This window comes from Eschrichtius robustus, chromosome 11 (genome assembly GCF_028021215.1).
Source record: "Eschrichtius robustus isolate mEscRob2 chromosome 11, mEscRob2.pri, whole genome shotgun sequence".
In the NCBI taxonomy this organism is placed as follows: Eukaryota; Metazoa; Chordata; class Mammalia; order Artiodactyla; family Eschrichtiidae; genus Eschrichtius; species Eschrichtius robustus.
In genome coordinates this window covers 105747456-105774743 of record NC_090834.1, presented here as the reverse complement: position 1 = coordinate 105774743, position 27288 = coordinate 105747456, and the positions used below count along the sequence as shown (strand labels likewise).

Sequence of the window (27288 nt, the reverse complement as noted above, 5' to 3'; positions counted from 1 at the left end):
GAGCGTACGTCCCCAAGCCCTCCTAACTTGGCGTCAACCCCTATCTCCAGAGGTCGCTGCTCTGTCTGCTCCGTGGACCTTCAGCTTCTCCAGCCGCATCAGATGCCACCTCTGAGTCTTACAGAAACTGTTCTGTTACTTTCCACCCCAATCGCCTCCTACGCCGCCTTTCCCTGCCTTTCCTCTCAAAGCGCCCCCCACCCCCGCGGCCCCGCGCAGGTTCCTGGGCTTTCAAGCGCCCCCATCAGCGCCGGCTGTGTTCGGGCACGTGCTCACCGCGCACGCGCCGCCCTCGCCCCGCGCGCTCTGGCCGCGCGCCCCCGCCGTTCGCTGCGCGCCCGCGTGCCTAGCCTGCGCCACTCCGCCCTCCCCGCGAGCAGCGTCCCGGACCCCGCGGCTCTGCCGACCCGGGGCCGCGCCGACTGGGAGCTGGCCTGGCGCGTCGCCCCCTGCGAGGCCCGGGGACCGGCGGGGCGGCAGCAGCGGGATGGGCCTGAGCCCCGCCGCCGAGCGCGAGTGCGGGCGCCTCCTCCCTAGGTTCCCCCGGCCCCGCCTCAGGCCCGCCTCGAGAACCGCGAGTGTGCGGACGAATGACACCCAGCCGGCTCCTGGACTTTCGCCTGGGCCCCAGTCGGGTCGCCGCGGGAGGGGGGCTCCTCCTCACCAAGCCCCCACGCCCGGGCCTGGAACCTTCCGGGGTCGTTCTCCAGGCCCCAGCAGGCCGTCGGACCCCCCAGAAAGGTCACCATGATTTCTTTCAACTCTCCTTCTCGTAGATATTTGTTCATTGTGCGAAATGCTTGTTAACCGAAATGAGTGAATATTTCGGAATGGTCGTTGGTTATTAATGTAATCGAAGCGAGCCAGGCGTCCAGTGACTCTCTCGAGTATTTACCTTCCTGTCGTATTTAGGGTGGAAATGGGACAGACGGGGTAGCTGCCGGGCAGGTAGAGTTATAACAACAGCTCTAGCTCCGCAGAAGCTTCTGCCGTTGGGTTTAGCCCCGAGGGTTCTGCCATCTGGGATAGAAGCATCCTCTTCCCGAGTCTGTACCCAGGAATTCCAAAGCCTCTCTTTCCCGGAGGAACTGAGCTCTCTCCAGGATGGTCTCACAACCCCCTTTATCCCACAGTTTATTGAGGGCTAACCAGGTGCCAGGCTTGGTTCTAGACTGGAGCTCCCACCTTTGCATAGCTGTCAAGGTGCTCGCTCCAACCCTCCTTTCATGGGTTTCACGCCCCATAGAAGGCAGCTGTGGTTTAAATATTCAATAACATTTTTTTCCCCCTTGAATTAGAAGAACATGTGGGATCTCAAGTGTTGGTCCAGCTCTTGCCCAAGCAGCCACAGCAGGGTACGTTAGAACAGGGCAGAAGCAGCGTCCAGCAGGGGTAAGATTCTTTCTTTGTATGGAAGGACTGGGTCTTTGGGTGGTTAGAAGCCTTTTGAAGAACCGACTTTGATGACAGTTTTGTAAAACAAATCCTGAGCTGGTTTTGTGAACCAACCTACCACTAAGGAAGGCTGGTGTGCTCCTGGTAATAACAGCCAGAGGGCAGTCCTGGGACCTGCTGGAGGGAGGCTACCTTGTAGCAGTTTTTCTAGCCGCAAGGCCATTCTGCAGACTCCTGAGAACTGAATTGCTTTCCAAGAGTGCTTACAATATTTTGCCAGCGGGGCTCAGTAACTAATGAATGATGCAACCTTCTTGCCAATTTCTGCAATTCGCTTTCATTAAAAACATGATAGTTGATTTCTATTTAAAATTCTGAGAGCTGAAGGTTTGGAGAAGAGCAATATGGAAAATGAGGGGTTCCCCCACTCCCCCGCTCCCATATACTGTACTTTTGGAGAAGAGTTAAAATTTGGGGAAGGTAAAGAAAATGCCATTTGGGGGTTGGTAATGTATTAGATGTGTACGTATGCTTTCTCATTTAACCCTCTTGGCAACTCTGTGAGAAAAATATTAGCATCTCTATTTTATAGACAAACTGAGGTTCAGACAGACTAGTTTACTAGCTCAAGGTTGAACAGCACGTATCAGAGACAGGATTCAAACCCAGGTCTTTTTGGCCCCCATGTATCTCACTCTGCTTTTCTACCCCAAAAGCATATTCCTGCCTTTAGTTTCAGTCGTCTCCTGTAACATTTTGTTTCCAGGGACAAAATATACTGATCTCTTTCACATTACTTGCAGTTACAGCGTTGTCAACAAGATTTCTCAGAAATATGGAGCTAATTATTGGAAGAAACAGATGAAGAGTTCAAGGGGCTTGCCTCTGGCCAGGAGGACTGGGAGGGGAAGGGAAAGAACAGAAGCCTGTTACATTTCCTTATAAGTCATTATGTACAGTTACCATTTTTAAAAAAGCTATGTCCAAGTATCACTTTGATAAATATTAAAAAAAAAAAAAAAAGATTATCAGAGGGGGGAAAAAGCCCCTGAAAGCAACTCATTGCTGTCATTAGCATTTTAAACAATTGTCTGAAAAGCAAAAAACAGCCATTATTTTGTATGACAGCAAATGGCATCACAGAAACAAGCTTCGGGGGTGGGGGGTGGGGAATGTTTCCTATAATCTGAAAACTAAACGGTATCTTAAAATCGTAAATCTGAAGTAATACAGAATTTCCAATAATTGTGAAAAAGTGTTTTGTTTATTAACTATATGATCACAAAATTCATTTAGGGAGAAGCCCTTAGAGTCCACAACCAACCAGAAGAGAGCAGAGTGGAATTCAGCCCCGGAGCCTGGGAGTGCGGGAAGGTTAATAAAGCAGGCAGCAGAGGTGGGTATCTCGGGAATTCTCAGACCAGGCATATCTTTAACTTCCTGGCGACTTCTTCCCTACATAATATTGTATTTTACTTTATTTATACTGTGGCAGGTTCAATTGCGCACTGATTTGGGATGTTGCTTATGCCTTTAAAATTTTTTAAAAACAGCTTTACGGAGCTGATTATTGAGCTTTATTGCGGTATAACTGACATACAATAAACTGCATATATTCAGAATATACAATATACATTTGGATACGTTTTGACATATGTATTCACCCATGAAACCATCACCACAATCAAGATAACGAACATCTCCATCACTCCCAAAGCTTTCTTTGTTCCCTTCTGTAAACCCCTTCTTCTTCCCACTCCCATCCCCAGGCAACAACTGATGCACTTTCTGTCATTATGCGTTAGTTTGCGTTTTCTAGAGACTTATATAAATGGAATCATATTGTACGTGCTCTTTTTTGTCTGTCTCCTTTCACGTAATTATTTCAAGTTATATCCATGTTGCAGGTTATCAATAGTTTATTCCTTGTTATTACTGAGCAGGATTTCATTGTATGGATAGACCACTATTTTTCCATTCACCCGTTGATGGGCATTTGGGTTGTTTCCAGTGTCTGGCTGTTACAAATAAAGCTGCCATGAACATTTGTGTACAGATCTTTGTATAGACATATGTTTTCTATTGGGTGAATACGTAGGAGTATAGTGGCTAAATCATTTGGTAGATGTTTGTTTAACTTACTGTTTTCCACAGTGGTTGTGCCATTTTACATTCCCACCAGCAGCATGTGAGAGTTCCAGTTCCTCCTCGTCCTCATCAGCATTTGGTTTGGTCAGTCTCTTTAACTTTAGCTATCCTAATATGTATGTAGGGATCTCATTGCTGTTGTAATTTGCATTTCCTTAATGACTAATGATGTTGAACATCTTTGCATGTGTTTATTTGCTTTCCTTATATTTATATATAGTCTTTGGTGAAGTATCCAAATCTTTTGCCTGTTTTTTCTCTTGGTTTATCTGTTTGAGAGTTCTTCAGAAATTCTGTATACAAGTACAGATGAAGTTCATCACCACCTGCAATATTTTCTCTCAGTCTGTGGTTTGTGTTTTTGTTTTCTTAACAGTATCTTTTGAAGAACAAAAAATTTTAACTCTGTTGAGGTCCAATTTATAAGTTTTTCTTTTATGAATTGTGCCTTTGGTGTTGTATCTGAGAAATCTTTGCCTAAACCAAGGTCACAAAGGTTTTCTCCTCTTTTCTTCCAGCTATTTTAAAGTTTTAGTTTTTACGTTTAGTTTTTACACATTACATTTACATCTTTGATACATTTTGAGTTGATTTTTGTATATGGCATGAGGTATAGATCAACATTTATTTTTTTTTCCTCGTGGCTATCAAGCTATTCCAGCACCATTTCTAGAAACGACTATCCTTTTCCCACTGAGTTGCCTTTGCACCTTGTAAAAAACCAGTTACCCACATACTAGGGGGTCCCTTTCTGGGCTATTTTATTCCATTGATCCTATTTGTCTATTGTAAGGCCAATACCACACTATCTTGATTACTGTAGCTTTGTAATAACTCTTGAAGTCAAGAATGTTAACCCTCCGATTCTGTTGTTCTTCTTCAAAGTTGTTTTGGCTATCCTAGGTTCTATAAAACGCCTGCTGAGATTTTCCCTGGAATCACATCAAATCTTTAAGAGAATTGGTGTCTTTACAATATTGTCTCCTGACTCATGAACAAGGTGTTCTATTTACTTAGGTCTTCTTTAATTTCTCTCAGCAGTGCTTTGTAAATTTCAGCTTCAGATCCTGCACATCTTTTTGAAAGTATTTCATACTTTTTGATACTATTGAAATGGTATTTTAGAAAATTTAAAATTTCAATTTTGAACATTTAAAGTGAAAAAAATGTCAATTTCTGATTGTTTATTGCTAGCAATTGGAAATACAATTGACCTTTGTCAGGGTACTTAGATAAGGATACTTATCTTGTATCCTTCAACCTTATTTACTGACTTATTTACTTGAGTAACTTTTTTTGGGTCGATTCCATCAGACTTTTTACATATCATGTCAACTATAAAGACAGTTTCACTTTTTCCTTTCCTAGCTGGATGCCTTTATTTTTGTCTTAAATTGTACTGATACTAGCCAGAATCTTCAGTACAATGCTTAATGGAAGTGGTGGGAGCAGACATCTTTGTCTAATTCCCTAACTGAGAGGGAAAGCATTCAGTCTTTACCATTTAGTATGATGTAAGCTGTAGGTTTTTCATAGATGCCTTTTATTAGGTTAAGAAAGTTCCTTTCTTTTACCAGTTTGTTGAGAGTTTCTTTGAAAAAAAAATCAGGAATAGACATTGAATTTTTTTTTTTTTAAACATCTTTATTGAAGTATAATTGCCTTACAATGGTGTGTTAGCTTCTGCTTTATAACAAAGTGAATCAGTTATACATATACAATATGTTCCCATTTCTCTTCCCTCTTGCATCTCCCTCCCTCCCACCCTCCCCATCCCACCCCTCTAGGTGGTCACAAATCACCGAGCTGATCTCCCTGTGCTATGCGGCTGCTTCCCACTAGTTATCTATTTTACATTTGGTAGTGTATATATGTCCATGACACTCTCTTACCCTGTCACATCTCACCCCACCCCCTCCCCATATCCTCAAGTCCATTCTCTAGTAGGTCTGTGTCTTTATTCCCGTCTTGCCACTAGGTTCTTCATGGCCTTTTTTTTTTTTTTTTTTCCCTTAGATTCCGTATATATGTGTTAGCATACTGTATTTGTTTTTCTCTTTCTGACTTACTTCACTCTGTATGACAGACTCTAACTCCATCCACCTCATTACAAATACCTCCATTTCATTTCTTTTTATGGCTGAGTAATATTCCATTGTATATATGTGCCACATCTTCTTTATCCATTCATCTGTCGATGGACATTTAGGTTGCTTCCATGTCCTGGCTATTGTAAATAGAGCTGCAATGAACATTTTGGTACATGACTCTTTTTGACCTATGGTTTTCTCAGGGTATATGCCCAGTAGTGGGATTGCTGGGTCGTATGGTAGTTCTATTTGTAGTTTTTTAAGGAACCTCCATACTGTTCTCCATAGTGGCTGTATCAATTTACATTCCCACCAACAGTGCAAGAGTGTTCCCTTTCCTCCACACCCTCTCCAGCATTTATTGTTTCTAGATTTTTTGATGATGGCCATTCTGACCGGTGTGAGATGATATCTCATTGTAGTTTTGATTTGCATTTCTCTAATGATTAATGATGTTGAGCATTCTTTCATGTGTCTGTAGACCATCTGTATATCTTCTTTGGAGAAATGTCTATTTAGGTCTTCTGCCCATTTTTGGATTGGGTTAGACATTGAATTTTAACAAATGCTTTTTCTGTACCTATTGAGATGATCATATAATTTTTCTTTTTTAGTTTGAATTATATTGGTTGGTGTTCAGATGTTATAACAACCTTGAAATCCTGGCGGGGAAAATCACATGTGGCCATGATGTATTATTCTTTTTATATATTGTTTTATGCAATTTACAAAATTTTGCTTTGAATTTTTGCATTTATGTTCATAAAGGATATTAATTTGTTAAATTTTATTTTCTTGTAGTTGTCTGTTTTGGTATTACGGTAATGCAAGCCTCATAGAATGAGTTTGGAAGTATTCCTACTCCACAGAATTCTTGTGAAGAATTGGTATTATTTTTTCCTTTAATGTTGGTTAGAATTTACCAGTGAAGCTGTCTGGGCCTGGTGTTTTCTTTGTTTGAAGGATTTTAACTACAAAATCAATTTCCTTCATATATTTTGGGATATTCACATTATCTGTTTCTTCTTGAGTGAGCTTTGTCAAATATATTGGCATAAAGTTGTTCATAATTTTCCCTTGTTATCCACTTAGTATCTGTAGGACATGTAATGATGTCACCTCTCTCATTCCTGACATTGGTAATTTGCGTCTTCTCTTTTTTTTCCCTGATCAATTCGGTTAGAGTTTTAACAATTTTATGGATTTTCTCAGAGAACCAGCTTTTGATTTCATTGATTTTCCTCTGTTGTTTTTCTGTTTTCTATATCTCTGATCCTGTTCTGATTTTTATTATTTCCTTTTTTCTATTTACTTTGGTTTTAATTTGCACTTCTTTTTCGGATGTCTTAAGGTGGAAGTAGAAGTCACTGATTTCAGACTTTTCTTCTTATCTATTATAGGCATTTATTACTATAAACTTCCCCATAAGCACTGCTTTGTGGTGTCCCACAAGTTTTGGCATGTTGTATTTTCATTTTTGTTCAATTCAAAGTAATTTCCCCCCCCCCTTTTTATCTCCTATGGGTTATGAAAAATGTTATTTAGTTTCCAAATGCTTGGAGATTTTCCAAGATATCTTTTGGTTATTAATTTATTCTGTTGTGGTCAGAGAATGTATTTTGTATGACTTGAATCCATTTCAATAATGAGACTTGTTTTACAGCCCCAGATATGGTCCATCTTCGTAAATATTGTTAGTTTTTGGGAAGAACATGTATTCTGCTATTGTTAGATGGAGTAGTCTATAAATATCTATTAGGTCAAGTTGGTTCATAGTGTTATTCAGGTCTTCTGTTTATATTTTTCTATTAATTACATAGAGGAGTACTGAAATTTTTGACTATAATTGTAGATTTGTTTATTTCTCTTTGTAGTTTTATCAGTTTGTTTTTAATGGATCATAGGGCCCTATTATTAGATATGTAAACATTTAGTCTTGTTATTCATTATTGATGAATTGATTCCTTTATTATTACAAATAATACCTTCTTTATTCCTAGAAAGATTCATTGCTTTGAAATCTACTTTGTCTGATATTACTATAGTCACTCCAGCTCTTTCAATTAGTGTTAGCATGGTATGTCATTTTCTTCCTTCTACTTTTAACCTATTTATGCATTTATATTTAAAATGTGTTTCTTGTAGGCAGCATAGAGTTGGGTTTTATTTTTTTATCCGATCAACAACCTCTACCTTTTAATTAGGACGTTTAGACTGTGTACTTTAATGTGACTATTGATAGGCTTAGATTTAGGTCTGCCATCCCACTGTTTATTTCCTATTTGTCCTATCTGGTTTTTGGTTTCCTTCTCCTTTTTTTCTGACTTCTTTTTGATTGAGTGTTTTTTGTGATTCAGTTTTATTTCATTTGTGGTTTATTGACTATAATTCCTTGTGTTTTGTAATTTTAATTCTTGTTTTAGTTTTTATATTCTACATTTTTAACTTATTATGGTCTACCTTCGAGTGATAGTATACCACTTTATTTATAGTATAACAAGCTTACAGTAGTTCCATTTCTCCATATCTGGCCTCACTGCATTATTAACATACATTTTGCTTCTACATATGTTATAAATCCCAACATACATTGTTGTTATTGTATTTTTGCTTAAGCTGTCAGTTACCTTTTTAAAAAATGAAAACTTTATTGAGATATAATTCACATACCTAAAATTTATCCTTTTAAAGTGTACCATGTGGTGGTTTTTAGCATATTCACAGAGTTATGCAACCATCATAATGGTCTAATTTTAGAATGCTTTCATCACCCTAAAAAGAAACTCCACATCCGTTAGCAGTCTCCTCATTTTCCCTTGTCCCCAGTCCCTGGAAACCACTAACCTGATTTTTGTCTCTAAGTATTTGCCTCTTCTGGACGTTTCACGTGAATGGAATCATACAATCTGTGATCTCTTGTATCTGGCTTCTTTCACTTAGCATAATGTTTATAAGGTTCATCCATGTTGTAGCCCGTGTCAGTATTTCATTCATTTTTATTGGCCAGTGGTGTTCCATTGTATGGATATACTATTAGTACATTTTGTTTAGCCATTCATCAGCTGATGGACATTTGGGTTGCGTCCACCTTTGGCTGTTAGGAATAATGCTGCTATGAACATTCATGTACAAGGGTGGACCTGTGTCCACACTTTCAGTTCTCTTGGATATATACAGTTATCTTCTAAAAGAATTTAAATTATAAGAAAAGGTGAGTAGATTGATCCGAAGTTTTGAAGGTGTCTTCTAGCAGTGATTATAGTGTCATGTGGTCCAAGGTACTCAGGGTCTGCTAGAGAGCTTGGCCGTCACAGTTACTGCTGGGCTCACTATGACTCGCTATTCTACTTGTTCAAATGGAGGTGAGACTCTTAATCTCTTTAGTAAAATAATAATCCTTACAGTCAAAGGTTTTTATTTCTCATTCTATGATAGGAGAGGAAGGCGCCAATTGAGTTGGTCTCAGTTGTATGGTTTAGGAATATAGAGGCGTCAAGATTCCAACATTATTACCAGGCTGGTGAGTTATCAAGCCCAACCACCAATAGGAATTTCAGTTTCTCCTTGAACTACAGCAATTTCTAGGATGTCTCAAGACCACTTTGTTCAGATGATATTCTAAGGACTGATTTATATTAACAGAGAACAGAACAAGTTGGTGACAGTTATGAATATTCAGGAAGCCTCCATATTGCACAGTATCTCAAGCCTGATACTCTTGTAAGTGTTTTCAATTTGATACTTTATCAAGTCAGATTCTTTAGCAAGCTTGATGCTGCGGAAAGATACAGGTATCTCTGCAGCTGCAGGGTGGCCATCACTTTAAACACTTAATTTTATTTATTTATTTTTAACATCTTTATTGGCGTATAATTGCTGTACAATGGTGTGTTAGTTCCTGCTTTATAACAAAGTGAATTAGCTATACATATACATATATCCCCATATCTCCTCCCTCTTGCGTCTCCCTCCCACCCTCCCTATCCCACCCCCCCTATCCCACCCCTCTAGGTGGTCACAAAGCGAAGACTCCTTTTAAATGGAAATTTATAAGGACTTGCAGTTTTTAAGATTAGGCTCTGGAGTTTCTTTAGTATATGTGCTGCCGAAGTGAGCACTCTGGAGTTTCTTTTGATAACGTTATAAGCAAAAGCAGGTCTGTAGAACTCAGTGTTACTGGCAAAAATGTAATACGAGATGAATAGGATTTTACTTAATAATAGCAAAATAAGGAGTGTATAGCATTTCTTCTCTACAGTTTTTTACTCAGCAGAGATCTGTGAGGATAGTCTTGTCCCTGGCCTAAAGGTGCTTGTGGACTATTTGGGTAATAGGAGGAAGAGAGGAACTTATGTTATAATATGACAAGCAACATCATTACCAGCTCCCCATATGAAACTCTGTGTAACATTAATACACGGTTTCATTCACTTGCCCCCGTTTCAGAGAGTCAGGACAAAAACCTGCTGGGATGTATCACTTCATGCTGTTCTGTTTTCATCTTAACCTGATTGAGGTCTGCGTGTAGGTCTTTGACGGACATGCTTACTTTTCACCTTCACTAACCTCATGCCATTTTGAGGCTCTGGATACATCCCTTCTATCATTTGACTCCTATTTCTGCTGATTTCATCAAGACATGTACATACCCTTTAAAATACATGGAACGACTTACTGTTTTGTGTAACAGGGGTGAATTAATGCCAAGATAGGACAGCTGAAATAAATGCATCTTGAGGTCCTAGCACATGAGGAGCGCCAGCTCTTTTACTCAAATGAGGCCTCAGAGATTGCTCACCATGGACACACGTCCACCCCCACCCTGCCCACATTCTTTCCTTTTTGCTTTCTATCGTCTGGATCTGTATATCATCTCCAGATTCATCTTGTATCTCTCTCCTCCCCCTGATCACTCTGTACCAGCCATCCCCGCCTCTTTTCTGTACATTTCATGAACCCAAGTCCTCCCTTTCTCAGAGCCCTTGCACTCACTGGGTTGCCAAGACTGCTCTTTCCTGGTTTTGCAAATCCAGCTCACATATGTTGTTATGGACTTAGTGTATGTGGGTCCCTCCCTCCCCCCCACCACATTCATATGTTGGAGTCCTAATCTTCAGTATGACTCTATTTGGAGTAAGAAGTAATTAAAGTTAAATGGGATCATAAGGGTGGGGCCCTAATATGATAGGATTAGTGCCCTTATAACAAGGGACACCAGAGAGCTAGCTCTCTCTCTCCACACACAAAGAAGTAGTCACTTGGGAGTTCCCTGGTGGTCTAGTGGTTAGGATTCGGAGCTTTCATTGTTGTGGCCAGGGTTCAGTCCCTGGTTGGGGAACTGAGATCTCCCATGTGTCGTCATGTGAGCTTGCGGTGAGGGGGCAGCTGCCTACAAGCCAGGAGAAGAGGCCTCAGAGTGAAACCTACCTTGCTGGCACCTTGGTCTTTGGACTCGCCAGCCTCCAGAACTGTGAGAAAATAAACTTCCCTTGTTTAAGCCACCCAGTGTGTGATATTTTGTTATGGCAGCCCAAGCAGACCAGTGCGTGTCTTCTGGTCAGAAAGGCCCTCCCTGACCTCTCTATGGGAAGGCTGGCCCCTCCACAGGGGCTCTTGATCTCAGCCCCTCCCACTTTTTCAGGACCCTTTGCCACTGATTAATCTTCTCTCTCTGCCGCCTTCAACATCTCCCTCCCACTGGAGCCATGCTACCAGGACTCACATGTGCTGTCGTCTTTCCTGTCTTGAAAATGCCCTCCCTGGACCCCTGTTTCTGTCCATTTCCCACCTGGTGCCCCTCCTCCCTTTCACAACCAGTATCCTGAAGGATTCGTCTGCCCTCATGGTCTCCTGTCTATAACTGGTGTCAGAAAGACCTCCACCTCCACCGTGATGGGGTCCCTTTCTTCTTCTAGAGTCTCATCCGACCTTCTCTCCCTGCATATTCAGCCACGCTAAACCCTCCTGCCCAAGAGTCTTTGTCCTGCCCCTGCCTGGAATGACCCTCCAGATGGTCACATAATTTTCTTCCTTGTGCCCTTACCTTCTCAGCCTAAATCTTACCTCTTCATAGAGGTCTCTCCTGCCCTTGGGGCCCAGAATGTATCCACAGTCACCCGCTACGACACCACCCCCTTTCAGTTGGATTATAGAAAACCAGCTTTAGCTAGTATAAGTCAAGAAGAGATTTTTTAAATTGGAAGGTTACTAGGGTAACTTAGAGTCAGGGAGGACTCACTGTAGGAACCTGGGCAGATCTGGGCTCTTTAGAGGCTGGAACCAGGATCTGGGCCCCTGCCGCTGCCAGGGGATCCTGTCTGTCTGGCCACCTCTCCCCTTGGTTTCTTTCAGATCGATGACCTCAATTTTCTTCTGCATCAACAGCTTCTTCCATGTGGTTTAGAGAAGGGAGGCCCCGCTTAGCAACCCCAGAAGAAATAGACAGCATCTCTTCCCTTGCTTTAAACACAAAAAATCCTGAAAACAGACAAACAAACAGACCCCAACCAACCAACCAAGCACACACAAAAACCCCCGACCTCATAGATACAGAGAACAGATTGGTGGTCGCCAGAGGCAGGGGGTGAGAGGTGGGCAAAATGGATGAAGGGGGTCAAATGGTACAAATGTTCAGTTATAAAACCGAACAGCCTGTGATGTACAGCATGGCGGCTATAACTAATAATGCTGTATTGCATATTTGGAAGTTGCTAAGAGACTAAATCTTAGTTCTCTTCACAAGGAAAAACAAATTCTGTAACTATGTATGGTGATGGGTGTTAACTAGACTTATTATGGTGGTGACCATTTTGCAATATATACAAATATCAAATTATTATGTTGGATACCTGAAACTAATATAATGTTGCATGCCAGTTATACCTCAATAATAATTAAAAAAAAAATCCCAAGGGAAAGGCTTTGATTGGCCTGAGTTGAAAGGGTGCAATGATTGGCATCCTCACGAGGATCACAGGGATGGAGAGGAAGGGAGAAATTACCCAAAGAGAAATGAGAGGGCTGCTATCAGAAGAATCCAAACCATCTACCATGGCTACACTTTAGTACGTATGGTACTAAAGTAGTCTTAGCATTCCATCATATCACCCCATTTATTGCCTTAATAGATGTATCACATTATATAGTCATTTTGCTTATTGACTGTCTGTCTCCTTCCAAAAGAGGGCAGAGCTCTTGTCAGCCTTATTCACTACTGTATTCCCAATGCTTAAACTAGTAGGTGCTTGATAAATACTTGTTGATTGAATACATAAAGGGAGAATTTCTGGGGGGAATAAAACCATCGTATTCACTGCAAGGGATTAGAAAAAAGCTCACCATGGCAGATTCATAACAGAGTAATTAGGAGTGAGGCACTCCATTGGGGCATACAATAATCTTTTGACATTTGTAAAATGTTCTTTTGTAAAGACCAACATCTTTGCTCTCTCGGAAGTTCTACTGAGAATGTGTCGAACACCTAGTAAGTGGCAGAGTTGGGATTTGAACCTGGTCTCCTAACAACAAAACCTGTCTTCTTTCTATGACTTTGTAGCTTCCTACCATTCTAACTCGAATCTCTCCTTGGTGTCATATCAGTGTCTGAGGCTTCAGGTTTTATTTCTGAGATATCATCCGGGTTAGGGTCAGAGCTGAAAGTGTAATTCCTAATTCCTGTATCATGATGATTTTCTTCTGCTCCTAGCTTCCCACATCTGCTCCAATGCCTGGTCAGGGACTGACCCAAGAATCAGTGTGTTTCAGAAACAGCTAGGGACTTTACATTTTTACTCCCAGGAGTTCAAAATAAAGCTCTTTCTTTGTGGTTTTGTTCCTGCCTCCCTGCCACATGCTGCAGGCAGGAACGAGCCCTCCACCCACTTCCCTGCACCACTCCTGTCATAGTTATAAGACTTTCAGAAACTGTTATCATCCAGGGGACTTATGAAAGACTGGTTTTTCCAACCAGGTGCCTGTTTCTGGGAGAAGGGCCAGAGCTGGGTTGCCAGCTTGTGCAAAGGAAATAAATAGCAGATGGATGGAGGATTTCGAAGCCATATCTTATTCCAAAGGGAGAGAAAGGGGCAGGGAAACCTTAATCTGGATTTGAAGATTGGAGCATCAGCTGGGAGTGGAGTTCACCCTGGAGGATATAGACAGGTTCCCTAAGGTTCATGAAATGCTGGGGACAGGGTAAAGTCAAGGAAAAAGGAAGGATGGGACCTTGGAAAAGCTCCCAATATGGCTACAACCTTGGCTGCCATGAGAGTCACCTGGGGAGCTCTTAAAATTCTGATTCCCAGGCCATACTCCACACCAATCTTAATTTTTAAAAGCTCCGCAGGTGATTTCCATGTGCAACCAATGTTGAGACCCAAAGCTCAATACCATCAATTTATAGTGGGAGAAACTTCAGCAAGAGAGCAGGTAACTCTAGGTGACTATTAAGTCTGTTGTGAATCCCATTCAAGTTTTCACCTGACTACCCCTATCCAGTGGCAGTATTGCAGGTGGAGAGTATTGAGGAACAAAAGAAAACTTAAAATTCTAAAATCCACTCCCCTCAACCCCAGAAATTTCTGTTTCCTGTACCACAGAGCTTGTTCAACATCCTTGATGACCAGCACGTGGATTTCTTTTGATTTTTTTTTTTTTTTTGGCTGAGACTAGCATCACAATGAACTGTGCTGTTTTCCTACTGGCAGATAATTCGAGGAAAAAACAGCAAGGATAGTGATTCTGCTTTCCAGATGAGAAGGCTAGTTTGGGGCGCCCTCTAGTGGGAGCTCAGTTGCCACCATATTTTCTCTTTAAGGCAGGAGTTGGTTTGGTCAGGGACCCCATTTCTGGTCCTAGCTCTGCCACTGACTTGCCTAGGACCTTGGACGAAGCACTTCATCTTTCCTGGCCTCAATTCCTCCCATGTAAAATCACTGAGTAGATGGTCTGCTTTTTGCCCATAAAAATTCATTCCGTCAAGTGGGCAGGACTTCTGGAGTGGCTAACTGAGCATCTCAGAAAAATCTCCCCAAACAGCAAAAATAAAGCTGGACAAAACCATCAAAGACAACCATTTAAAGACTCTGGAGTTTGACCAAAGGCATACAACAAATTGATAAGTGTTGAATCAAGAAAGCCTACTGAATCTTGGAATCTCAGAACAGTGGAGATCTGTAGTGTCTTAGTAAGTCCCCCACCTCCCCCAGCTCTGTGGTGGGGAAGTTGCACCTGGGTGGGCGGGACATGCCAGGGGGACTGGCAGTGGCAGCAGAGGGCAACTTTATTTGGAGCAGAGTGTGGAAAATTCCATGCCCAGGGATGTTGTTGAAAACAGTAGTTATCTCAGTGACAAACATCATGGACGGCCAAAATTGCAGCTAGCCTGAGGTTGCAGTACTGGTTGGGACAAGTGATGGACTAAGAGACCAGCCAGAGCTTTAATACGGAAACCCAGGTAATGAGACAGCTAAAGAGGGTCTGGAAAAGCTGCTGTTCTCTAAGGGGTGCACAAGGCTGCACACACATTTGGGAGATACTAGAGGGGCCTGCGTGAGTCTCTAGCTCCTGGAGGAACATGAGGCCTTGTGAATGCAGAAAGTAACAGCTGGGACAGACTTTTTTTTTTTTTTTTTAATTTATTTTTGGCTGTGTTGGGTCTTCGTTTCTGTGCGAGGGCTTTCTCTAGCTGTGGCGAGCGGGGGCCACTCTTCATCGCGGCGCGCGGGCCTCTCACTGTCGCGGCCTCTCTTGTTGCGGAGCACAGGCTCCAGACGCGCAGGCTCAGTAGCTGTGGCTCACGGGCCCAGTTGCTCCACGGCATGTGGGATCTTCCCAGACCAGGGCTCGAACCCGTGTCCCCTGCATTGGCAGGCAGACTCTCAACCACTGCGCCACCAGGGAAGCCCTGGGACAGACTTTTAAACTTTAAAACATGAATGAATTCTCCAAACCACACCGAGCTCCGTAGGCAAAGAGTCATGCCTTATTGGCCCAAGATGTGGCTTAACCTCTGACCAGTCACTGGCTGACCATTATTTTTATGCCAGGCTTAAAAATAAGAGAAAGAGAAAACAAACAAACAAACAAAACTGAAGCAGATTACACCAGTGGTTGCATGCTCTGAGGGAAACAGACATCACAGAATCAATCCAGGCAAGCCTCTAAACAAACAAACAAACAAACAACAGCAACCACCAGCCCTGGGGGGGAATCAGAATCCAAACAGCTGAAAGCCAAACACAAAGAGAATATCTTGAAAGCAACAAGAGAAAAAAAGACTCATCATGTACAAGGGAACCACAATAAAATTGATAGCTGGCTTTTCATCAGAAACGACGGAGGCCAGAAAGTAGTGGAATGGCATATGAAAAGTTCCGAAAGAAAAAAAAGCTGTCAACCAAAAATCCTATATCCAGTAAACTGTTTTTCAAAAATGAAGGTAGAGGGGGCTTCCCTGGTGGCGCAGCGGTTGAGAATCTGCCTGCCAATGCAGGAGACACGAGTTCGAGCCCTGGTCTGGGAAGATCCCACATGCCACGGAGCAACTAGGCCCGTGAGCCACAACTACTGAGTCTGCGCGTCTGGAGCTTGTGCTCCGCAACAAGAGAGGCCGTGACAGTGAGAGGCCCACGCACCGCGATGAAGAGTGGCCCCCGCATGGCAACTAGAGAAAGCCCTCGCACAGAAACGAAGACCCAACACAGCCAAAAATAAATATAAATAAATAAAAATTTAAAAAAAAATGAAGGTAGAATAAAGGTAGTCTCAGATAAATGAAGACTGCCTTAAAGGGAATAGCAAAGAAAAATTTTCAGGCTGAAAGAAAGGCACACCAGATAGTAACTAATCCACATGAAAAAATACAAAGCATGGGAGATCTCTGGTGGTCCAGTGGTTAAGTCTCTGCTCTCTCACTGCTTAGGGCCCAGTTTCAATCCCTGGTCAGGCAACTAAGCTCCTACAAGCCATGCGGTGTGGCAAAAAGAAAAAAATAAAAAGTACCCATAAAGGTAATTACATTGGTTATTATTATAAAAGAGTATACATATATATTTTAGCTTTTATCCTAACTAATTTTAAAGACAATCGAATTAAACAGTAGTTATAAAATTTTATTATTGGCCTTTTAACATGCAAAGATGTAATAAATATGACAATAATAGCACAAGGGAGGGAGGCTGAAATGGAGCTATTTTGGATCAAGGATAGGACACTAGACAGTAACTCAAATCAACAGGGAGAAATGTGACTCAATTAAACAGTCCAAAAAAGGCAGAGATCATCTGACTTGATAATACAAGATCCAGTTATATGCCACCTACAAGAGGCATAGTTTAGATTCAAGGTCATAAGTAGGTTGGAAGTAAAAGGATGTGAAAAGATGCAAGCAGAACCACAGCTGGAGTGGTTACACTAATATCAGAAAAAATAGACTTTAAGGGAAGAAGTATTACTAGGAAAAAAGAGAAACTGTTTGCAATGATAAAAGGTTAATTCATCAGGAAGATATAACAATTATAAACACACACATTTAACAGCATAATCCCCAAATTCATGAAGCAAAAGCTGATAGAATTGAAGAGAGAAATAGACAATTCAGAAATAATAGTTGGGGGACTTAAATACTACACTCTCAATGCTGGATAGAACAATGCGACAGAAAATCAGTGAGCATATAGAAGATTTGAACAACGATATTAACCAACTTGACCTAACTGACGTTTACAGAATAGTCCACTCAACAATAGCAGAATACATATTCTTCATAAGCAGACATGAATATTCCCCAGGATAGGCCATATTCTAGGCCATAATGCAAGTCTCAGCAAATTTAAAGGGATTGAAATAATATAAAATATTTCTTTGTTCACATGAAATTAAATTAGAAATTAATAACAGAATGAAATGTGGGAAATCTACAAGTATTTGGAAATTAAAAAACATACTTCTAAATAACCCATGGGTAAAAGAAAAAACAGAGAAATTGGAAGATATTTTGAGTTGAATGAAAATGAAAACAGAGCATATCAAGTTTTATGAGATGCAGTTAAAGCAGTGCTTAGAAGAAAATTTAATATAGGCTGGTGTGGGTTCGACCCCTGGTCAGCGAGCTAGGATCCCACGTGCGTCGTGGCCAAAAAACCAAAACATAAAAAACAGAAGCAATATTGTAACAAATTCAATAAAGACTTTAAAAATACTCCACATCAAAAAAATCTTTAAAAAAAAAGGAAGATTTCAAATCAATAATCCAAATTCCTACCTTAATAAACTGGAAAAAGGAAAGCAAACTAAACCCAAAGCAAGCAGAAGGAAGGAAATAATAAGTATTGGAGCAGAAATCAATGAAATAGAAAATGGAAATAAATGGAGAAAATCAGTGAGGCTGTATGTTGGTTCTCTGAGAAGGTAAATAAAATCGACAAAACTTTGGCTACGTTCATTGACCAAGAAAAAGAAAACTCAAGTTACCAAAATCAAGAATGAAAGAGGTGGCTTACTACCAGTCTTGCAGAAATTAAAAGGATAATAAAGGAATACTCTGAATAACTTTATGCTAACAAATTAGAAAACTTACATGAAATGAACAAACTCTCAGAAAGACACAGATTACAAAACTGACTCAGGAGTAACTAGAAAATCTGAACAGACCTATAACAGGTAAATTGAATTAGTAAATAAAAATCTTTTCACAAGGAAAAATTCAGGCCCAGAGGGCTTCACTTGAGAATTCTACCATACCTTTGAAGAAGAAGAATTACCAATCCCTCACAAACTCTAAAAATAGAGGAGGGAATGCTTCCCAACTCATTCTGAGGTCAATGTTACCCTGATACTAAAGTCAGGCAAAGACAAGAACTACAGACTAATATCCCTTATGAATGTAGACGTGAAAGTCCTCAACAAAATAGTAGCAAACTGAATTCAGCAACATATAAAAAGGATTATACATCATTACTAAGTGAGATTTATCCCAAGAATGGGAGTTTGGTGTAACTCCCCAGCCCAAAGCCAGAACCTGCAGGAGAACCTTTTCCTCTTGCAGTGTCTCTCTAGCGCCCTCTATTGAGAAAGCTCGCATGGTGCTGAGTTTCAAGGAGAAATGCTTACGGGAGCTTATCACAGGGCATGTATACATACGGAGCTGTGCCTTTGGAGCTGGCACTGTCAGCCTCGGTGGCTTTAATAATGAGAGTGGTAGCAGGAGTGGGCGGGTCCCTCGGCCATTTGTGTGAAGAGAGCTTTTTGCAGCCTGGGTTTCTGTAAAGTGATGAAAGGCAGTGTCTTCAGGCTGAGCTGTAGCTGATCCTGAAACAGGGTCTCTGGAGTTCCTTGGGCATGTGAAGTCTCCTTTATTTTATTTTATTTTAGTTCATTTCATTTAATTTCATTTCATTCCATTCCATTCCACTTCCATCATAGGGTAAACCAAGACCCAGACCTGGAGACCTGATTGAGATTTTCCGGACTGGCTACGAGCACTGGGCCGTCTATGTGGAAGATGGCTGTGTGGTCCACCTGGCTCCCACAAGTAAGAGTGATGCTCTATTGAAATACGGATATTGAAGTTAGCAAAGTAAAAAGAAGGGCAGTTAATTACTGTGTTGCTCAGCTGCTGCCTTACTTTAGCAACAGAACACCCAAAGCATGACTGGACCTTCATTTACTGTGTGATACAGCTTGGTCTCTGTCCGCCAAAAACCACTGAGTGTCCAGCCCTAAGACAGATGAAAGTATAAAGATCATTCCTGGGCTTCCCTGGTGGCACAGTGGTTGAGAGTCTGCCTGCCAATGCAGGGGACACGGGTTCGAGCCCTGGTCTGGGAAGATCCCACATGCCGCGGAGCAACTGGGCCCGTGAGCCACAACTACTGAGCCTGCGCGTCTGGAGCATGTGCTCCGCCACAAGAGAGGCCGCGACAGTGAGAGGCCTGCGTACCGCGATGAAGAGTGGCCCCCCCACCCCGCTCGCCGCAACTAGAGGAAGCCCTCGCATAGAAAACGAAGACCCAACACAGCCATAAGTAAATAAATAAATAAATAAATTTAAAACACCAAAAAAAAAACAAAACCATTCCTAAGTTCCCTGACCACCTAGACCACTCTTTCTTTTAAAATAGAAATGTGAGAACCGGAGCCTCCATTTTGTAATGACAGCAGTTCAGTATCCTTCCTCTGTTTCTGAGGGTCCCCTGGGAGGGGTGCAGATGCTTATGTGTTCTGATTGTCACTTGCTTCCTCTTGTCCCCAAATGCTGCATCCACCTGGCTTCCTGGTCACCTTTGGCACCTCCATCCTCACCTTGTCTCCCCGCTTTTCCAACCCGTCCCAGGCTGCTCCGCCCCCAGTGTGGACATCGTTCTTCTTTCATTGCAGCGTTAACACAGGGCTGAGATTAAAGGGGTGACTAATTAAATTTTAGTGGAGATTTGATGGGGGCAGAAGTGGTGATAGTGGAAGATTACAGCACAGAATGTGAAACAGCTTACAACTGGACATCCAGAACCATTGGTCACATGGTGGCCTCAGGAAAAGGGGGAGCTGGGAGAAGGGGAGGCGGGGGCTCCTCTGTGTAATCTTTGATGCTTTTGGGATTTTGCCTCCTGTGCAAGTACTGCCCGTTCAGGATGAGATTACAGAAGGGCACTGGTACCAAATGCCTGTGGCCGCACCTTGTTCACAGCTCTCATCCTTGTCTCCTGTCCCCCTCGGTGGGCCCCGCCTCTCACCTGGCTGAGACCTTCCTGCAGAGCAGAGCCCCTCTCCCCTCGCTTTGCTTCCCCACCCCATCCACTCACACCCGTCCCGCTTCCTGTCTGGATGCCTACACGAAGAATGAAAAATTGCTTCACATTGCATTCATCTCCACCTCTCCTTTCCAGACTAAGTCCAGGAGCCTTCCTCTTGTGTAACCAAAGAGTTGTACAAGTTAACAGTTTTGTCACCACCGCCCCCCATCAGATCTTCCTCCAAAAATGAATTCTGCCATCTTTGTTCCTGAGAGCCGAGTTGCCTACTGCCAGCTTTTGTAAAATCAGCAGATAGTCCTGAAATACTTCAGAAAGGAACAAGGGACATTTCTTGCACTCAGACAACTTACAGAGGGGGAGGGTTCCCACGTTTGCCTATCCATATGGTTGTAGCAGGAAAACAGTCCTGATATTAAATTACCACCCACCTGGCCTTGGGCAGCTTCCAGACCTTCTCTGGAGCTCTCTCTCCTCTAAGGACTGAATATGATAATACAGCAGTTTTCAAACGTTTCTGTTTTTCCAAGCTGTGGAACCCTGTTTTCAAACAAACCCTCAGTGAGAATCCTGATACTTGAGTAGAGAGAAAGGCAGAGTGCCTCTGGGTGGAAGCGGGCTGGAGCGGGTCTGCATGGCCTCACCTGCGCCCCTGCAGTGGTGGCAGAGGGAGGCCTATCCTGGAACCGCACGACAGCCCCTTGTCCAGGAACTGACTCTTACATGTAAGGGTATTCGTCACATGTTTGTGAAGATTACTGGAGTCTGGTTAGGAAAGCAAGACTCCAGTCCTAGGACTTGGTGAGGTCAGTACACAGAGTGGAGTCTGGGCCTACACCATAAGGTACCCCTGGAGCTTGATGAGAAAGAGATTGCAGTGGTGGTTGAAAGTGGGGAGTGCGGAAAGCTGGCCCTTTGCAGTTCATTTAGTCCAACTCCCCATCCTCTGCTGTGTCTTTTAGAGACGGTGAAACCAGGACCCCAAGAGGAGCCATGGATCCAGCGCCTGGAGTGAGCCGGTGCTCTGCCCCGCTGCCCCTTGCAGCTTCCAACTTTGGCTTGTCTTTGGCCCCTAGGTGAGGAATTTGAGGCCAGCGGCATCGCATCCGTCTTCAGCAACCGGGCGGTGGTGACATACAGTCGTCTGGAGGACGTGCTACATGGCTGCTCCTGGAAGGTCAACAACAAGCTGGATGGGACATACCTGCCCCTGCCCGTGGACAAGATCGTCCAGCGGACGAAAAAGATGATCAACAAGATAGTGCAGTACAGCTTGATCGAAGGGAACTGCGAACACTTTGTCAACGACCTGAGATACGGCGTGCCCAGGAGCCAGCAGGTGTGGCAGCCCCTGCCCCCGCCCGGCTCTGACTCGGGGTCTCGGCGCTTGTTGCTGCCTCAGGGGTCCAGTCGGTGATCGGTGTTTCCATTATTATTTGTGGAGCCTTCCATTGCTCCAGGGCGGCTCAGGAGGTGTTTTCTCCTCTACTGACCCATGGAGGAGTAGAGGGGGCACCGGGCTGCATAGGAAGACCACCAGGTGGAATCCCTCCCCAGCCACTTAAGCTGGCATGGTCTCCTCGGTCAAATCATCTTAGTTCTGAAGCTGTTTTCTTCCTTTACAAAAAGGGGAAAAACTGCGGTAGATACTCAGAGCTAAAGTTGCAGACTAGCAGCCCGCGGGCCACATCTGGCCCACAGACGTGTTTTGCTTAGATGACTAGTATTTTTTTTTTTTTAAAGGGAACGCTATTTATTTATTTATTTTGGCTGTGTTGGGTCTTCGTTTCTGTGCGAGGGCTTTCTCTAGTTGCAGCGAGCGGGGGCCACTCTTCATCGCGGTGCACGGGTCTCTCACTGTCGCGGCCTCTCTTGTTGCGGAGCACAGGCTCCAGACGCGCAGGCTCAGTAGTTGTGGCTCGTGGGCCCAGTTGCTCCGCGGCATGTGGGATCTTCCCAGACCAGGGCTCGAACCCGTGTCCCCTGCATTGGCAGGCAGATCCTCAACCACTGTGCCACCAGGGAAGCCCCTATGTATTTTATTTATTTATTTATTTTTTAATTTGAATGACTTGCAAACATTTAAGAATATAGAAATTTTATATAAAAAGATCTGGATTCCCAGCCTCTCTTGGACAACCTATTGATCAGGCCACTGGGCCCTCGTTCCAGCTTGCTAACACCCTATAGGGCCGAGTAGGAGCTCCCCCTTTAGAAAGGGTGTGGGGCATCGGTGTGTCACCTACCAGCTTCACCCACATTCCCTGCCTGGCTTGTGTGCATTTGGGTCTGGCCTCCTTCCCCCCTCCCCGCTCGCCCCCCGCCCCCGCCCCCGCCGCCATATAGGATGGTGATAAATTAAATGCGGTACACTACATGTGAAAAAGCTTTGGAAGCCTAAATACCTGTGACAATTTGAGCTGCTCTTGTTACTATTTGGGCCTTTTACTAAAACCCCATGAGATGAGAGGAGGAAGTGTGTACTGTTGCCTTTTTTTTTTTTTTTTTGTTTATTTATTTATTTATTTATGGCTGTGTTGGGTCTTCGTTTCTGTGCGAGGGCTTTCTCTAGTTGCGGCAAGCGGGGGCCACTCTTCATCGCGGTGTGCGGGCCTCTCACTATCACGGCCTGTCTTGTTGCGGAGCACAGGCTCCAGACGCGCAAGCTCAGTAATTGTGGCTCACGGGCCCAGTTGCTCCGCGGCATGTGGGATCTTCCCAGACCAGGGCTCGAACCTGTGTCCCCCGCATTGGCAGGCAGATTCTCAACCACTGCGCCACCAGGGAAGCCCCCTGTTGCCTTTTTAATAGATTAAAAAGATCAAGGTTTAAAGGTGGAACATAATTTTCCCATTTTCTTTTCTATGTTACTTGTGTTCTCTTGACCTATGGGGCTCGAATCCCAGCGCTGGTCTCTCTACTGTCCCTCTCCCGTTTCTCAGTGAGGGCTAGCAGCCCTGCCCACTCGCCCCCCTCCAGTCTCTGCATCTCGCTCCTTCCTGCTCTGCCTCTTCTCCCCGCCATTCCATGCTTGTGAGACCTTGTACTAGTGCTCGGGCCTGGTGGGCTCTGGGATGCGGGACCTCCTGTCTCTTGAGCATCTGTGCAGGGAAAGAAGACCCCAGGGAGCAAGGGGGTTATAGGAGGTCCTGCTAAGGAGCCTGGGCCTGGCGTTCATGAGACCCAAGCCCAGATCTAAGTGCGGATGCTGTTCACTGTGTCACTTTGTCCAAGTGAGTTCCCCTCCCTGGCTCTCAGGTTCCCTGTGTGTAGAATAAGGGACCCAGTGGCTGTGCTCCTCTGAGCCCCATGCTAGTGGCAGACCGTGGGCTGAATGGCTCTCGGGGAGGAAGGGGACCAGGAGCCCTGGATGCCTCCTGGGGAAAGGGCTCGCTCCTGCCTCTGATGTGCACCTCAGGCCGTCCTGGCTTCTCCAGGTCTCTTGCAGCTCTAGGGTCTTTGGGAATCGAGGGTGGCTTCTTCTTAGGCAGGCCAGCTCCTGACGGGGTGTGGTGAGGTAGGGGTGGGGCAGGGTGCGAGCCTAGGAGCCTCACGGAGGGTCCTATGAACTGGTCTGCTTTGCAGGTAGAGCACATGCTGACGGAGGGAGCGAAGGCTGCCGGGGCGGTGCTTTCAGCCGTGGTGGACAGCCTAAGGCCCAAACCAGCAATGGCCCAAAGGCTCTGAAGAAGAGGAAGAGCTACTGACAGCGGCAGAGAGAATGTGCCTCCTTCCCTCCCCTGCCTTGCTCTCTCCGCCGCCCCGTGTAAGAAAATTGTGAGTTTCTGGAAGAATCTAGAATGTAACCAATTACCCCTCCAGAAATACATCCAATATATGTGCTCATCGACCCCTGGACTTTCAAGGTGGGAAGAACCTAATATTTATTCTGCATCTATTAGGTGCCAGACACTGTGCTAGGCATTTCACATACTTCATCTTACTCTCTTTGTAGGAAGGAGCCTTACTTACTTTTTAGGCTGGACCTAGTCTGTGGCGCTTGAAACATCCTGGAAATCTCTGCCGAACGTTCCCAGGAATGAAGAACTCTTTTCAGAAGGTCTTTTTATTGCCCTTTCAGACCCACAGTGCGATTCAGGGGAGGAGGCCTTTTAGGAAACTTGTAACTCGCTGCTCAGGGCCACCTGTGCCTTCATCTAGGAACACCTTCCCCAAGAAATATTTTCTTTTAACAATTATACGTGAGTTTTATTTTTTTTTAATTTATTTTTTTTATTGAAGTAAAGTTGAGTTACAATGTTGTGTTAAATACTGCTGTACAGCAAAGTGACTCTTATACATACATACATACATTCTTTTTCATATTCTTTTCCAGTATGGTTTATCACAGGATGTTGAATATAGTTCCCTTTGCTATACGGTAGGACCTTGTTGTTTATCCATAGCTTTATTCTTTATTGTCTAAAAAACCTCCCCACTTAAAGTTTAATCAACGAGAGCATTTATCTTGCTTTTCTGCCTCATAAGCACCAGAAAATTAGAAATTTCTATCTTCACCGATTTCAGAGGAATACTTAAAATAATTTAATCAATGGACTTCGGTGTGAATGAGGGAGAGAAAGGAGTGGTTTTTGTGCTTTGAAGAATGTGGACATGATGGAAGATCTAAGATGATGGCTGGAGATTGTTAGTGCCAGCTGAGAGCTGAAGCCACCCCAGAAAGCCAGAGAAGGGCTCTCGAAATGCCCTGGGGAAACATGAGGAACGTGAAGGAACGTGAAGAGAGCAGGATGGAACCTCCGAGCATCTCACGTAAGATCTGTTAGGATCTTCTAGAGTCTTTCTCCTGTTTGGAGGAATAGACCTGCAGGGAAACTCTTCAGTTTCCCCCGCTCTGTTCTGTTCTTAGCAATCCAAACTTGACTGCCTCTTCCTGTTTCCTAGATGCTGGAGTCTGGGTGTGTCTCTTTGATTGTCTTCCCTCTGCCCGTCCCGAGCGGCCCCTCTCTCTGCTTTGCACAGCAGTTACAGGTGCTGGTAGGTGGAGCTCGCCCCCATTTCTGTGAACCACGACTAGGATAAAGCCACTGTCCCTAGTTCCCGTAATCACCCCCTCCCCACCCCACAAAATCACTGGAGTTCCCAATACCCCTCCCTCAGTCTCTTTATTCATGATACGGTCTAGGTTGGAATCTTCCTTTGGAGGAGAGCCCAAGTGCCGGGAATTTATACTTTATAAATTTTAGCTTTGAATTAACTCAGTCATGGATTAGCAAACCTTTTGACCTGAAGATCACTTTGAACTCACAGACCATATTAATCATTAATCAAGGGAACCAGGTGTTGTTTGATTAACAGACCAACAACTCCCCCACCCCAGGGCGTATGTAGTAACTTCGAAATACAGCCCTCATCTGTCTCTCGCTTATTATGTTTGGGACAGAAAGATACTTCCCTGGGTCCTTTCTGGTTTGTACCCAGTGAGGCAGAGACCCTCAGGAGCATTTCAGGGCTTATGTTCACTCATTCATCCAACAGACATTTTGGAGTGTGTGCCACGTGCCAAGCGCTGGCTCCGCCCGCCTCTGCCTGAACCCATGAGCGGTGGTCAGGGCTGGCAGTGAGCAGTTCTGAGATGGTTGGGGGGATGCAAGACACAGTGGAGCATGGGGTGGAGACTGCCTGCTGGACAGTGGTCTCCCCCTGCTTCCAAGCTGTCCATAAAGTCATGAGCTCTGGAATGCACACACCATACTTTGCAGATGAGGAGGGGAGCGTTTCCTAAAGTGTTACTAAAAAACCTGTAGCAATTCCTGCATTCTGGGGTAAAAACAACTCTGCTTTGAGTGGGACCCCTTGGTGAGCCTATTTAGTCTTGTAGGTATAAGGCAGGTACCCACTGTTGGAGGGGAGATCCCAAGGGAAAGTCATCTGAATGCAAATGTTTCTGAGATGTTAAATACTGGTCTCTTGTTTGTGTTCTTATATTTTTTAGTGTTTATTCCTTTTTGCTTTGGGGGGGATGGGTGAGTGGGGATAGTGGTGGCATTGGTTCGCTTGGCATATCACAGGGAACAGAGAACAGAAACGTGCTGTGTTCCTTAATTAGGGAGGCCCAGTCTAAGTGACACATGGCCCACAGGTGCTACGTACAACCCAGATGTTTTGCTTAATGATGGAAAGATGGACTTCGGGAAACCCTGAATAATCTCTGCAGAGATTATTGTGATGACAAAGGGATCTGATTTTGCTGGCCAGGAGTGGGAGATAACGAGGGGAAAATATACCAGTCAGATATGCTAACTGATACGAGGGGAATGAACCCCATCTCTGGGGCAGCAGGCTGAGGGGAGAACCAGACAGAGGGGACCCCCTAGTGACACTGGGAGTAGGGATGAACTGCTCGCCAGTTCCTAGTTTTATGTTTTTGTCTTATGCTTATAATCACCTTTTGTTAGTCGCAAGCCTCCTGCTCGCTGTGTGTGGGGGGGATAAAGGAAGGGGCCAGTGTGCATGGCTTTTAGCACCCGAGAGGGCTGCAGCTATGGGGAGAAGAGGTTCAGGGACCCCCAGAGGGAGTCCATTGGGAGCAAGCAGACCAGAGTTTCCAGGTGGGAGTCCTCTGGAATCTTCTGGGATGGAACTGGATTTCCCGCAGTCAGGCGGGAGGGGAGCTTGTTCAAAAAAGTAAAGATTTTAGGGGCTTCCCTGGTGGCGCATTGGTTAAGAATCCGCCTGCCAATGCAGGGGACATGGGTTCGAGCCCTGGTCCCGGAAGATCCCACATGCCACGGAGCAGCTGGGCCCGTGAGCCACAATTACTGAGCCTGCGCGTCTGGAGCATGTGCTCCGCAACAAGAGAGGCCGCGATAGTGAGAGGCCCGCGCACTGCGATGAAGAGTGGCCCCCACTTGCCACAACTGGAGAAAGCCCTCGCACAGAAACGA

General features: G+C 44.2%; 1 protein-coding gene across 1 annotated transcript; it reads left to right on the top strand.

Moving 5' to 3' along the window:
- The first annotated feature begins 354 nt into the window (after positions 1 to 354).
- On the top strand, positions 355 to 26332 carry PLAAT5 (phospholipase A and acyltransferase 5). The gene is made up of 6 exons (XM_068556155.1): positions 355 to 741; positions 1273 to 1392; positions 2692 to 2791; positions 19056 to 19164; positions 21457 to 21719; positions 23966 to 26332. Exons 1-6 carry the CDS (start codon positions 488 to 490, stop codon positions 24065 to 24067), a joined length of 948 nt encoding a protein of 315 aa, XP_068412256.1. The 5' UTR covers positions 355 to 487; the 3' UTR covers positions 24068 to 26332.
- The last annotated feature ends 956 nt before the right edge of the window (positions 26333 to 27288 follow it).

Coding starts and splice junctions, on each gene's coding strand:
- PLAAT5 (XM_068556155.1), top strand. CDS start 488: ATGGGCCTGAGCCCCGCCGCCGAGCGCGAGTGCGGGCGCCTCCTCCCT. Junction 19,165..21,456: donor GGTCCACCTGGCTCCCACAA/GTAAGAGTGATG, acceptor TTTGGCCCCTAG/GTGAGGAATTTGAGGCCAGC. Junction 21,720..23,965: donor GCGTGCCCAGGAGCCAGCAG/GTGTGGCAGCCC, acceptor TCTGCTTTGCAG/GTAGAGCACATGCTGACGGA.